The sequence below is a fragment of the Myxocyprinus asiaticus genome, chromosome 10, assembly GCF_019703515.2.
Source record: "Myxocyprinus asiaticus isolate MX2 ecotype Aquarium Trade chromosome 10, UBuf_Myxa_2, whole genome shotgun sequence".
NCBI classification, from domain to species: Eukaryota; Metazoa; Chordata; class Actinopteri; order Cypriniformes; family Catostomidae; genus Myxocyprinus; species Myxocyprinus asiaticus.
In genome coordinates this window covers 32023207-32036872 of record NC_059353.1, presented here as the reverse complement: position 1 = coordinate 32036872, position 13666 = coordinate 32023207, and the positions used below count along the sequence as shown (strand labels likewise).

The 13666-nt window shown below is 39.5% G+C and overlaps 1 protein-coding gene across 2 annotated transcripts in view; it reads left to right on the top strand.

The window, feature by feature from the left end:
• Positions 1 to 13666, top strand: part of LOC127447166 (sodium leak channel NALCN-like) — a 180437-nt gene that overhangs the window by 79928 nt on the left and 86843 nt on the right. For both annotated transcript variants that reach the window (XM_051708787.1, XM_051708786.1), the window contains 2 exons: positions 8003 to 8194; positions 10125 to 10262. In XM_051708787.1, the coding sequence (XP_051564747.1) occupies positions 8003 to 8194; positions 10125 to 10262 (330 nt within the window). The remainder of the gene's footprint in view (positions 1 to 8002; positions 8195 to 10124; positions 10263 to 13666) is intronic.

The window sequence follows — 13666 nt, the reverse complement described above, 5'->3', positions numbered from 1 at the left end:
GGGCCACCATGGATCGGACTTGTTGGTCTAGCACATCCCATAGATGCACAATCGGATTGAGATCTGGGGAATTTGGAGGCCAAGTCAACACCTTGAACTCTGTCATGTTCCTCAAACCATTCCTGAAAATGTTTGCAGTGTGGCAGGGCGCATTATCCTGCTGAAAGAGGCCACTGCCATCAGGGAACACTGTTGCCATGAAGGGGTGTATGTGGTCTGCAACAATCTTTAGGTAGGTGGTACGTGTCAAAGTAACATCCACATGAATACCAGGACCCAAGGTTTCCCAGCAGAACATTGCCCAGAGCATCTCACTTCCTCTGCCATCCTGCCTTCTTCCCATAGTGCATCCTGCTGCCATCTCTTCCCCAGGTAAACAACGCGCCCGGCCGTCCACATGATCTAAAAGAAAACGTGATTCATCAGACCAGCCCATCTTTTTCCATAGCTCCATGGTCCAGTTCTGACGCACACGTGCCCATTGTAAGTGCTATTGATGGTGGATAACAGTCAGCATGGGCACTCTGAGTTGTCTGTGGCTATGCAGCCCCATACACAGCAAGCTGCGGTGCACCTTTCTATCATGGCCAGCAATTTGTGCTACAGTAGATCTTCTGTGGGATCAGACCAGAAGGCCTAGCCTTCACTCTCACGTGCATCAATGAGCCTTAGGTTCCCATGACCCTGTTGCCGGTTCACTGGTTGTCCTTCCTTGGACCACTTTTGGTAGGTACTAACCACTGCATACTGGGAACACCCCACAAGACTTGCAATTTTAGAGAAGCTCTGACCCAGTCATCTAGCCATCACAATTTGGCCCTTGTCAAAGTCGCTCAGGTCCTTGTGCTTGCCCATTTTTCCTGCTTCCAACACATGAAATTCAAGACTGACTGTTCACTTGCTGCCTAATATACAGTTGTGCTCAAAGGTTTGCACACCCTGGCAGAAATTGTGAAATTTTGGCATTGATTTTGGAAATATTTTTTTTAAGGATATTGATCATATGAAGCCATTTATTATCACATAGTTGTTTGGCTCCTTTTTAAATCATATTGATAACAGAAATCACCCAAATGGCCCTGATCAAAAGTTTACATACCCTTGAATGTTTGGCCTTGTTACAGACACACAACGTGACACACACACAGGTTTAAATGGCAATTAAAGGTTAATTTCCCACACCTGTGGCTTTTTAAATTGCAATTAGTGTCTGTGTATAAATAGTCAATGAGTTTGTTAGCTCTCACGTGGATGCACTGAGCAGGCTTGATACTGAGCCATGGGGAGCAGAAAAGAACTGTCAAAAGACCTGTGTAACAAGGTAATGGAACTTTATGAAGGTGGAAAAGGATATAAAAAGATATCCAAAGCCTTGAAAATGCCAGTCAGTACTGTTCAATCACTTATTAAGAAGTGGAAAATTCGGGGATCTCTTGATACCAAGCCAAGGTCAGGTAGAGCAAGAAAGATTTCAGCCACAACTGCCAGAAGAATTGTTCGGGATACAAAGAAAAACCCACAGGTAACCTCAGGAGAAATACAGGCTGCTCTGGAAAAAGACAGTGTGGTTGTTTCAAGGAGCACAATACGACGATACTTGAACAAAAAATGAGCTGCATGGTCAAGTTGCCAGAAAGAAGCCTTTACTGCGCCAATGCCACAAAAAAGCCTGGTTACAATATGCCCGACAACACCTTGACACCTCACAGCTTCTGGCACACTGTAATTTGGAGAGACGAGACCAAAATAGAGCTTTATGGTCACAACCATAAGCCCTATGTTTGGAGAGGGGTCAACAAGGCCTATAGTGAAAAGAATACCATCCCCACTGTGAAGCATGGTGGTGGCTCACTGATGTTTTGGGGTTGTGTGAGCTCTAAAGGCACGGGGAATCTTGTGAAAATTGGTGGCAAGATGAATGCAGCATGTTATCAGAAAATACTGGCAGACAATTTGCATTTTTCTGCACGAAAGCTGCGCATGGGATGCTCTTGGACTTTCCAGCATGACAATGACCCTAAGCACAAGGCCAAGTTGATCCTCCAGTGGTTACAGCAGAAAAAGGTAAAGGTTCTGGAGTGGCCATCACAGTCTCCTGACCTTAATATCATTGAGCCACTCTGGGGGGATCTCAAACGTGCGGTTCATGCAAGACGACCAATGACTTTGCATGACCTGGAGGCATTTTGCCAAGACAAATGGGCAGCTATACCACCTGAAAGAATTTGGGGCCTCATAGACAACTATTACAAAGACTGCACACAGTCATTGATGCTAAAGGGGGCAATACACAGTATTAAGAACTAAGGGTATGCAGACTTTTGGACAGGGGTCATTTCATTTTTTTTTCTTTGTTGCCATGTTTTGTTTTATGATTGTGCCATTCTGTTATAACCTACAGTTGAATATGAATCCCATAAGAAATAAAAGAAATATGTTTTGCCTGCTCACTAATGTTTTCTTTAAAAATGGTACATATATTACCAATTCTCCAAGGGTTTGCAAACTTTTGAGCACAACTGTATCCCAACCCTTGATAGGTGCCATTGTAATGATATAATAAATGTTATTCACTTCACCTGTCAGTGGTTTAATGTTATGGCTGATCATTGTGTGTGTGTGTGTGTGTGTGTGTGTGTGTGTGTGTGTGTGTGTGTGTGTGTATATATATATATATATATATATATATATATATATATAAAATTGTAACAACATTTTAATATTAAGTATGTTGGAATGCTAGTTAACAGGATAGTTCACCTAAAAATGAAAATTCTCTCATCATTTACTCACCCTCATGCCATCCCAGATGTGTATAACTGTCTATCTTCTGCTGAAGACAAATGATGATTATTTAGAAAAAATATCTCATCTCTGTGGATAAGAGACAGATCAATATTTATGTCCTTTGCTTTTTTAGTATATGTAACACAGTAAAAGGGAAAGGAGGAGGTGAGAACTGGCTTGGCAACATAAATAATCATTTAATGATTAACTTAAACAAAAAGACAAACATATGCCGGGCAGCTGCCCATAACTCTCTCTCGAACTACTGTCTCCGGTCGCCTTTATCCCTCTCGGGCTTGATCAGCCCGATTAGCGGCCGGGTGTGCAGAATCACAGCCTGGCCCCGCCCTCCGCCCTGCCACATTCCTCCCTCATTCTCTCAGGCCGGGGAGCCCCCGGCATGACATACATCCCACCCCCTCTTTTCCGGGAGGGGGGGGGGTTATCCAAGGGGAGGGAAACAACAACAATAGCAAACAAAAAAAACCGTGGTACTTATACACTGTAAGGGTGATGATACCAAACTAAAACACAATGCTAATATTTAAAAAGAGAGGGAAAGGTCAATGCGGAGCGGCAGCAGGAGAGAGAGAGAAAAAAAATGTACTCGCTGGTTCTCCGATATGCCGTAGCCTGGTCCTCGGCCACTCCTCCACCCTCTAGTGGACAACAGCCCTGCATCCCCAGGTGGATCAGAGGCAGTCCTCCAGTCCCTGGTGGACGGAACACCCTGCCATGTTTTCAGTGGACGGAAGGGGTCTCCCTCGCCCCTGGCAGCGGTTCTCCCACTCCAGGCGGTCGGCCAGGAGCCCCTCCCTGCTCACGGTCGGCGGTCCTCTGACCCTGCTGTGTTTAACGGCTGGTAGGGGTCTCTTCCGTCGCTGGCAGCGGCCCTGACTGCTCCAGGTGGTCGGCTAGGAGCCCCTCCTCTCCTCATGGTCGGCGGCCGTTCCTCCGCTCTCAGGTGGCCGGGCTCCTCCGTCCCCTGGTGGATGGCCGCGGCTGCTCTGTTGGGGTGGATGGTAGTGGCGAGGACTCTACTATGGCGCATCCCTCCTCCTTCCCGGGTTTCGGCATCAGTGTAACACAGTAAAAGGGGAAGGAGGAGGCAAGAACCAGCTTGACAGCATAAATAATAATTTAATGATTAACTTAAAAAGACAAACACATGCTGGGCAGCTGCCCATAACTCTCTCTCTGTTGAATTGCCATCTCCAGTTGCCTTTATCCCTCTTGGGCTTGATCAGCCTGATTAGGGGCCGGGTGTGCAGAATCACGGCCTGGCCCCGCCTACTTTCACTTTCATATGTGCTGGCAATGACAAGCAGATTATGTTGATGAAGTGAAGAACCCAGATGCAGTTTATTTACATGAAGAGTGATATATCCAAATGTGAAACCAAAACAAAACATAAATATATATATATATATATATATATATATATATATATATATATATATATATATATATACTCATTGATTATTAAATATTGATTATTTTGATCATTAAAGCAGCATAAAGTGATTCTGTGGTCAGGGACAGATTCTAACCACTTTCAAAGAAGGTTTAAATGCAAATGTGTTTCCGGATACAACTACATAAGTAATAAATGATGTAATGAGGTTAAGCTACAGTCATCCATTGTTAAAGTGCTGTATTGTGGTTTCTTGCATTTTTCAGTTAATTCTGCCATTGCAATATTAAGAACACAACCTACTGCCATCTTGCAATCTCTTCACCCAAACAATGAACAATATAACATGAATTATTCCATTGGAATACACTTGGAATGTCTCGTCTCTCTCCTAAAAATCCCCACTCGCTCTCGTCTTTCCTGTTTTCTAATCACTGTGTGGCTTGTGTGATATTCACGTGAAACCAGGCTTCACTCGTTTCAGTTGAGAAGCATTTTCAGCACTTACAAAGCCCTGAACGTGAGATTAATATCATAAAAAATTGCTTTGGGGACCCGAAAATTAAGCTTTGGTTAGCCGCCAAAAAAAGTTAAAAATGGAAAAACTCTGACTGTCAAAGTGATGGTAAGCATTTGCATTATCCATAAATATCTATTAAAATTCCATAAAAGACAGAATTTGTTTTTTGTTACCACAGCCTCTGATGTACAACCCCAATTCCCAAAAAGTTGGGACAGTATGAAAAATGTGAATAAAAACAAAAAGTAGTGATTTGTGAATTTTATTCACCCTTTGCTAAATTGAAAACACTACAACTACACATTATATGATGTGTAACCTTTATTTGCCATTTAAACCTGTATGTGTCACCTTGTGTGTTTGTAACAAGGCCAAACATTCAAGGGTATGTAAACTTTTGATCAGGGCCGTTTGGGTGATTTCTGTTACCATTTTGATTTAAAAAGGAGCCAAACAACTATGTGATAATAAATAGCTTCATATGATCATTATTCTTAAATAAAGACAGTTCTTTTGCATGATCAGTCATATTTTCAAAATCAGTGCCAAAATTTCACAATTTCTGCCAGGGTATGCAAACTTTTGTTTTATGATTGTGCCACTCTGTTATAACCTACAGTTGAATATGAATCCCATAAGAGAAAAAGAAATGTGTTTTGCCTGCTCACTCATGTTTTCTTTAAAAATGGTGCATATATTACCAATTCTCCAAGGGTATGCAAACTTTTGAGCACAACTGTATATATATATATATATATATATATATATATATATATATATATATATATATATATATATATATATACTCATTGATTATTAAATATTGATTATTTTGATCATTAAAGCAGCATAAAGTGATTCTGAAAAAAGAGCATGCATTTGTGCATATTCTCAACATTTGTACACCTGGGTTAACATCCTGTATAAGCTGAGTTTTGTGTAATCTAGGCCATTGCCCCTGAAAATGTCTGTTCACACACACACACACACACACACACACACACACACACACATATCTATCTATCTATCTATCTATCTACCTATCTATCTATCTATCTATCTATCTATCTATCTATCTATCTATCTATATATATATATATATATATATATATATATATATATATATATATATATATATATATAGATATATATATATATATATAAAAGATATATGTATACAGTATATATTTAGGAGACATTATAGGGGACAGTATATATACTGTATTTGTATATTGTTATTTGTTGTTTTGTAAAATATTGCATAATTATGAATCCAAACAAAATTTGAAAAAAAAAAAAAAAAAACACTCTTAGCAGTGTCTTGAGCATTATTTTAGACTGTTCTACCTAGAAAAGCAGTAGATATATTATTTGTTTTACTGTAAAGGTCAAACTATTGCCTTTGTCTTCCTTGCTTAAAATATCCTGAACATTTATGACCAAAATGACCTTACATTTATGCATCTGGAGAGGTTAATTATTCCTAAATTTTAATTGTTTTTTTAAAGTGCACAGTAAGAAATGTCTTGTACATTGCACAAAGTGTCCCCAAGTAAAGTTTATCACCTTCCTTGGAAGAAATCTATTTGAAATTAATTATTATTACTATTACTCTACATCATTAGATAATCATCTAGATTTAGCCAAGTAACAGAACCCCCAAAAAACTAAACTCAGCAAAAAAAAGAAACGGCCCTTTTTCAGGACACTGTATTTTAAAGATAATTTTGTAAAAATCCAAATAACTTTACAGATTTTTATTGTAAAGGGTTTAAACAATGTTTTCCATGCTTGTTCAATGAACCATAAACAATTAATGAACATGCATCTGTGGAACGGTCGTTAAGACACTTACAGCTTACAGACATAGGCAATTAAGGTCACAGTTATAAAAACTTAGGACACTAAAGAGACCTTTCTACTGACTCTGAAAAACACCAAAAGAAAGATGCCCAGGGTCCCTGTTCATCTGCGTGAATGTGCCTTAGGCATGCTGCATGGAGGCATGAGGACTGCAGATGTGGCCAGGGCAATAAACTGCAATGTCCATACTGTGAGACGCCTAAGACAGCGCTACAGGGAGACAGGAAGGACAGCGTCCTCGCAGTGGCAGACCACGTGTAACAACACCTGCACAGGATCGGTACATCTGAATATCACACCTGCGGGACAGGTACAGGATGGCAACAACAACTGCCCGAGTTACACAAGGTCTGCACAATCCCTCCATCAGTGCTCAGACTGTCCGCAATAGGCTGAGAGAGGCTGGACTGAGGGCTTGTAGGCCTATTGTAAGGCAGGTCCTTACCAGACATCACCGACAACAACGTCGCCTATGGGCACAAACCCACCTTCTCTGGACCAGACAGAACCGGCAAATCTGGTGCAGTCCATGAGGAGGAGATGCAGTGCAGTACTTAATGCAGCTGGTGGCCACACCAGATACTGACTGTTACTTTTGAGCCCCCCCCCTTTGATCAGGGACACATTATTCCATTTTTGCTAGTCACATGTCTGTGAAACTTGTTCAGTTTGTCTTAGTTGTTGAATCTTTTTATGTTCATACAAATATTTACACATGTTAAGTTTGCTGAAAATAAAAGCAGTTGAAAGTGAGAGGACGTGTCTTTTTTAGTTTATATGCAGTATATGTAGGGAGGTAATTCTGAGAATTCCTGGATGTTTTATTTATTTTTTGTTGGTTTAAAGGGAACAACAGCAGGAGGACACCCGCATCACGTTTAGCTGAAAGCGAATGGATCAATATCAATTCTCTTTTCTTAATCAAAACTTTAGTGAGATACACAATTGCTCATATTCAATGTCACCTACAGTAATTTAGTAACTGCTTAAGCAACAATGCGATGTGTAGCCATGTTATTTTCTTTGTGTCTTCTCATTAAAAATCAATAAAAAAAAAAACATCAGGACCATTCATAGCCCTCTTTCTAGTGTGAGTTTTTAATTTCATTTTGTATGTTGAGCCACAGCGTGATTATCTTTCTTACAAGAAGTTAGCAACTTCACACTTTTCAAATTTTGTTAGATCAAGATATGATATATAGTGTATTTCAGGACATTGATTTTAGCAGATGAGGTTAGAATATTAATATGACTTATTGCTGTAGGTGCTGTAACTCAAAGCACAGTTAATTAAGAGTATGTGCTATTGGTTGGTTAATGGTTTGATAAGTTGATTTCTCATTCAAGGTCAATTTTGGCAAATTAAAAGTTTGATTTTTAAATTAGTAGATTGAAAGTTTTGTTCTTTTTACCTGCAGGTTTTGCGAGTGGTCCGTCTGATAAAGATCTCACCTGCACTGGAAGATTTTGTTTATAAGATTTTTGGTCCAGGGAAGAAGCTTGGCAGTCTAGTGGTATTCACCGCCAGTCTGCTTATTGTGATGTCTGCCATCAGTCTGCAGATGTTCTGCTTTGTAGAGGACTTGGATCGTTTCACCACATTTCCACGGGTAAATCTCCCTCTTTCTGGAGACAAAGAATGTAGTTATAGATCAAAGACAAAATGTTAGAGCTGAGATAATTTGGTCTTGAAAGAATCTGCTGTGAAATGTTGGACATTGACAAAATCAACTTTTTTGTAAACATACACATTTACTCTCTTTATTCCAGGAATACGGTCCAAACAATTTTATGACTCACACGGCAATCATTAATTTTGTCTATTTAAATGCTCTCTAGAACAAGAATGTTCCTCCATCTAATACCTCCTGCTCCTGACTAGCAATAGCAATTAGAAAATCATGTTCATGGCTGTGATGTAAACGAAAAGCTATTGTTTTTTTTGCGAAAGGGACGTTCCCTCTTATATATTCCACTCCAACTTCCTGTTTTAATAGAAAATATGTCAACACTAAATAGAAAACACTGAAGGGAAAACCTATTGACACTGCTCTATTTGAAGACATTCAGAAACAAGTGTAGACAAAAACATCTCTAGATGTATTATAATTAATTTGTCAGCAGATGTTAGTGTCTCTTCCAAGTTTTTTAATACTACTGTATGTGCTTGTGAAGGGGGCCCTCATTAGTGGCGGCCTTTTATCCTCCATTATTAGTGATACTCCACTGATCCCAGTGTGTGCTGGGATTTGAAGGGGCTCACATAAACAGATGCTGCTCATTTCCAAGACGGGTGGCACAATAACCATTGAAGATAATGATGTTTACCCTGCTCCCTTGCCAACAGACCTGTTGCAAAATTATCTTTTTCTACAGTCGCTCAGAGACAGTGTGACCAGGCTTTGGACCAGCTGAGTTTAGACCTTCATTTGACTTCCATGGAAAAAAGGCTTTGAAAATATATTCTCATATCTTTGTAGGATGCTCAGAGCTGGGCTCTGTTATTTTTTTCTCTATTCAATTTCAGTGATGTTGTGATTATTCAGTGATTATTTTTTTTCCCTGCTTGAGACTGAAGCACGTTGCCAGTCAAAAATACACGTACATTCATGAAAATATATTTAGAAAAAGCCGCAAATGTAAAATTGTTAGTCTTCTTATTTAGCTTTCTTTCTTTCTTCTTTTATATTAAATACAGCAGTAAAATCAGGACATCTTCCCTTAGCTGCAGGTTTAAAGGGATAGTTCACCTAAAAATCTAAATTCTTTCTTCATTTTCTTACCCTCATTACACCTCCGTAGTCATTTCTTTCTTTCGGAGAGCACAAAAGGCGATGTTAGGCAGTATGTTAGTCTCAGTCACCATTCACTTTAATTGCATCTTTTTTCCATACAATGAAAGTGAATGGTTGCTGAGGCTGTCAGAATAAAAAATTCAACTGAAGTGTTAATAAAGATAGTTCACCCAAAAATGAAAATTCTCTCATCATTTACTCACCCTCATGCCATCCCAGATGTGAATGACTTTCTTTCTTCTGCTGAACACAAACTGAGATTTTTAGAAGAACATTTTAGCAAAAATTGTAGAAAAGTTTTAGAAGCGATATTATTTTATTTTTTTACTCTAAATCTTCACTTTCAGATGTGAAAGTGAAACTAAACAGGTACCACATGTGACTTTCAAATGTGAAAGTGGAAGTGGAGATTTAGAGTAAAAAAGGACTTAAATATTTATCTGTTTCTCACCCCGAACATAAACAAAGATTTTTAGAAGAATATTTCAGCTCTGTTTCAGCCACCATTCAATTGCATTGTGAGGACCTACAGAGCTGAGATATTCTTCAAAAAATCTTTGTTTGTTTTCTGCTGAAGATAGAAAGACATGCACATCTGGAATGGCATGAGGGTGAGTAAATGATGAGAGAATTTAAATTTTTTGGTGAACTATCCCTTTAAGGTTGAATGGGGCAGATACAGCTTGTTTTCCTGATGTGTAGTTAAAGAGCGCACATTGATCATTGCTCTGTTTCTCTCCTACAGGCATTTATGTCCATGTTCCAGATCCTCACACAGGAGGGTTGGGTGGACGTCATGGACCAAACGCTGGTGGCAGTGGGACACATGTGGGCTCCAGTGGTGGCAATATACTTTATTCTCTACCACCTTTTTGCCACACTGGTAAATACTTTGTAATTCGTTTTTAGTGATTTTTCCTTAAAGATACAACCAAAATGGGGCCTGTGTAGCTCAGCGAGTAAAGACGCTGACTACCACACCTGGAGTCGCAAGCTCTAATCCAGAGAATGCTGAGTGACTCCAACCAGGTCTCCTAAGCAACCAAATTGGCCCGGTTGCTAGGGTCACATGGGGTAACCTCCACGTGGTTGCTATAATGTGGTTCTCGCTCTTGGTGGGGCACATGGTGAGTTGTGCTTGGATGCCACGGAGAATAGCGTGAAGCCTCCACACGCGCTATGTCTCCGCGGTAACATGCTCAACAAGCCACGTGATAAGATGCGCGGATTGATGGTCTCAGACGCGGAGGCAACTGAGATTCGTCCTCCGCCACCCGGATTGAGGCGAGTCACTACACCACCACAGGGGTTTAGAGTGCATTGGGAATTGGGCATTCCATTCCAAAATAGGTACAACCAAATAGCTTCTATCACGTTATTTTGAATTAAATATTTAGATTTTTTTATGTTCTTTTAAGCTATTACACAGTCATATGAATTAGTGGTAAACCAATATGGGTTTTTCAATGGCCAATATATAGACAGAAGGGTGCCATATATGTGGGATTTACGTAGTACAATTTAATAAAAGCACATGAGACAAGAGACATACACAAAATTAAGTTATGGAATTAAAATAAATTGGCTAATTAATCAGTCTATACCTTTAAACTGTCCATATAAATGTCACATATTTCTTGGAAGTAACAGTGACGTATCTTGCCTCAATTGTTGCTCTTATCCCTTTTTGTTAATGAATAGAACTATAAACTAGAGATTGTGGCTGTAGGGTTTACACTCAAGATGGAGGACAGCTGGCAGTGTGTTAAGGGGCATGTCTGAAGCTTTTTCCACATCATCACTGTTGCCATTAATTTCCATTATGGCATTCCATAAAGGACCCCAGTTCCATTGTTGTGCCATTGGGAACCAACCAGAGCCTTGATTCCCAAAAGCGTCTTAAGGCTATACTTCATTTTTGCTCGTTCCAGATCAGCTCACGCCTGGTCAACCGCGTTGCCTTTGTGAGTATACTCTTCTGACTGCAAGCGAATACGAATACGTTTGACGAATGCCCACTACAACTTCTTTGTGATACTCTTTTAGTACAGTCAACAGCAGGCGCATATGTCAGCGACGCGCACAGCCGAGGACCATGTGCACGGGTCAAGAAAATCTAGGCAGCTGTGCTGATGATGCAATTTGCATCACACATACTGCGCGCGGAGCAATCCGCAACGCGGACACCCAAAATATTGTTTGGCCTTAAGAAATTCAAGCAAGGAGTACCACCTGTTTTCTCCAGGGGGCAGTAAGCGAAACTAGGCAATGCTGTATAGCTCAAACAGACAGAGAACAAACCACACTTACCGAGATAAGACAACAGAAGTTGAGAACACGTTCTTGCATACAAACACAGATTGATGGAGTACAAATCCGAAGGCAGGGATCTCAAGACGTGTTTTTCTAAGTTTCAAACTTCGTTTAACTTGACACAGCAAGCTAAAAACGGTATGTTTATGACGCAACACGACCAAGATGCTCCAAAATGAACAAAACTACATATTTAATATGTATAATTAGTTGAGTATTTAAGAAAATAAATGTTGACATTTATCAGATTGGTAAATTATAAGTATTTATACAGTTATGTATAAATATAATGAAGTTACAATGACAAGCGACATTACACAATCACATTTCAGCACTTAAAATTGGACAGCAACTCTCTTAAGTAGCACTTGAAGCGCATCCTCTTGTGTTAATTTTAAGTGCAGCTTTGGGAAATGCATGTAAAAAATAATGAATGTTCGTAAAAATGCTTGTGGAAAACGCTCTTAACCGCTAAGATCAATCGTTATTGGGAAACGAGGCCCAGACTGTTAGAAAATAAACAATCCTTCATCCTTCCTTCTTCAGATTCTGTAGCAGGTTAAAACTTGGCATTAAGGGAAATTCATTTGACTAAAGAGGATCAGAGGGATGTGACAGCAGATTCTGACATTCCTTGCATGTGTTTCCTTCCTCACACATGAGATGTGGCATTCCTCACAGATGTGTGCTGCTTCCTTTAGTAATTGTGTACTACTTGGTACCTCATCTACAGGCAATGATTATAAAAAGTAAGAAGGAAATCCTGGTTTGGATAGTAATGTAACTACTGAACCACACCATCACAAAACAAACCTGAGTTTATAACCCTAATATGTGTTCCTAACCTGGCACAGTTAGGAACGTCAAGTGATTTGTGCGTCCTCACTGAAAGCAAAATTGCTGCATGAAGCAATCACAACCTATCAAAACATTTGATATTTAATAAGCAGTTACAGGTATGAGGAGCAGGATTTTGGACCAATGAGATTTCACTGTGGATGAAGCTACCTAGCACAGTGTCACAAATTCAGAAACCAAGTATCCATCAAAATGTTGCTTGTGGCTTGTAGCTGTCTCGTCTGGTTAGGTCAAAAACTCAGATTAACAGATTGCACTTGGTTAGGACCTAGTGTAACATTCAGTTCCTAGAGGGAACTGAGTGGTGACTCAACACTGCTTGCAGCCTGCAAAACTCACTGTGACACAAATAGTGTATAGAGTGGACATGGATAAATCCTTTGCTGCCTCCCAGCCTCCTAGAGAGAGAGAGAACCGTAACAAGGGTTGCTTAAGAAAAGCATGTTTGGTGCCTGTTTATTTCGTGTCTGGAAATTTTTCTTTTTACTCCCCACACCTGACATCACACTGTCCCTTCACCTTTATTTTTATCCTAAATAAACACTTTCTTGAGTTATTTCACAGCAACGACACAGCCCGAGATATTATAGATATTATTTTTTCTATTCTTTTTCTTTTTCTTTTGAACCACACATTGGAGCTTTTTATTGGTAATTGAACTTTTCACTCATTAACTTCTTAGCTATACATTTTTTTAACCATTTCTGGGAAATGTCCTCTATTGAGAACAGAATGTACTCTGGATATAATTGCAGTATGGTTGTAAATATATATATATATATATTTTTCTTTTGTTTGACTTCTGACAAGTTTGAGTGAGTGAGGAGCAGGCGTTTAAATGTGACATTTGAATGAGAGTGCACACTAATGACAGAACAGACCGAGCATGTAATCAAGACACGGCTGAATCATTTATTCATTTCCTGTCATGAACAGAAAAGGCACAATGTATTTCATTTCTTTTTCAAGACTCAATCAGGTTTGTTAGATATGGGTTAAACCATTAAATACAAAATATCCAAAAATACAAAAAGGCTTGGGATCGATGCCTTTTTCTCGCATTGATAATCGGAAAATGTTTCCTATGATTATCGAAATATATTGGGATTTTTTCAA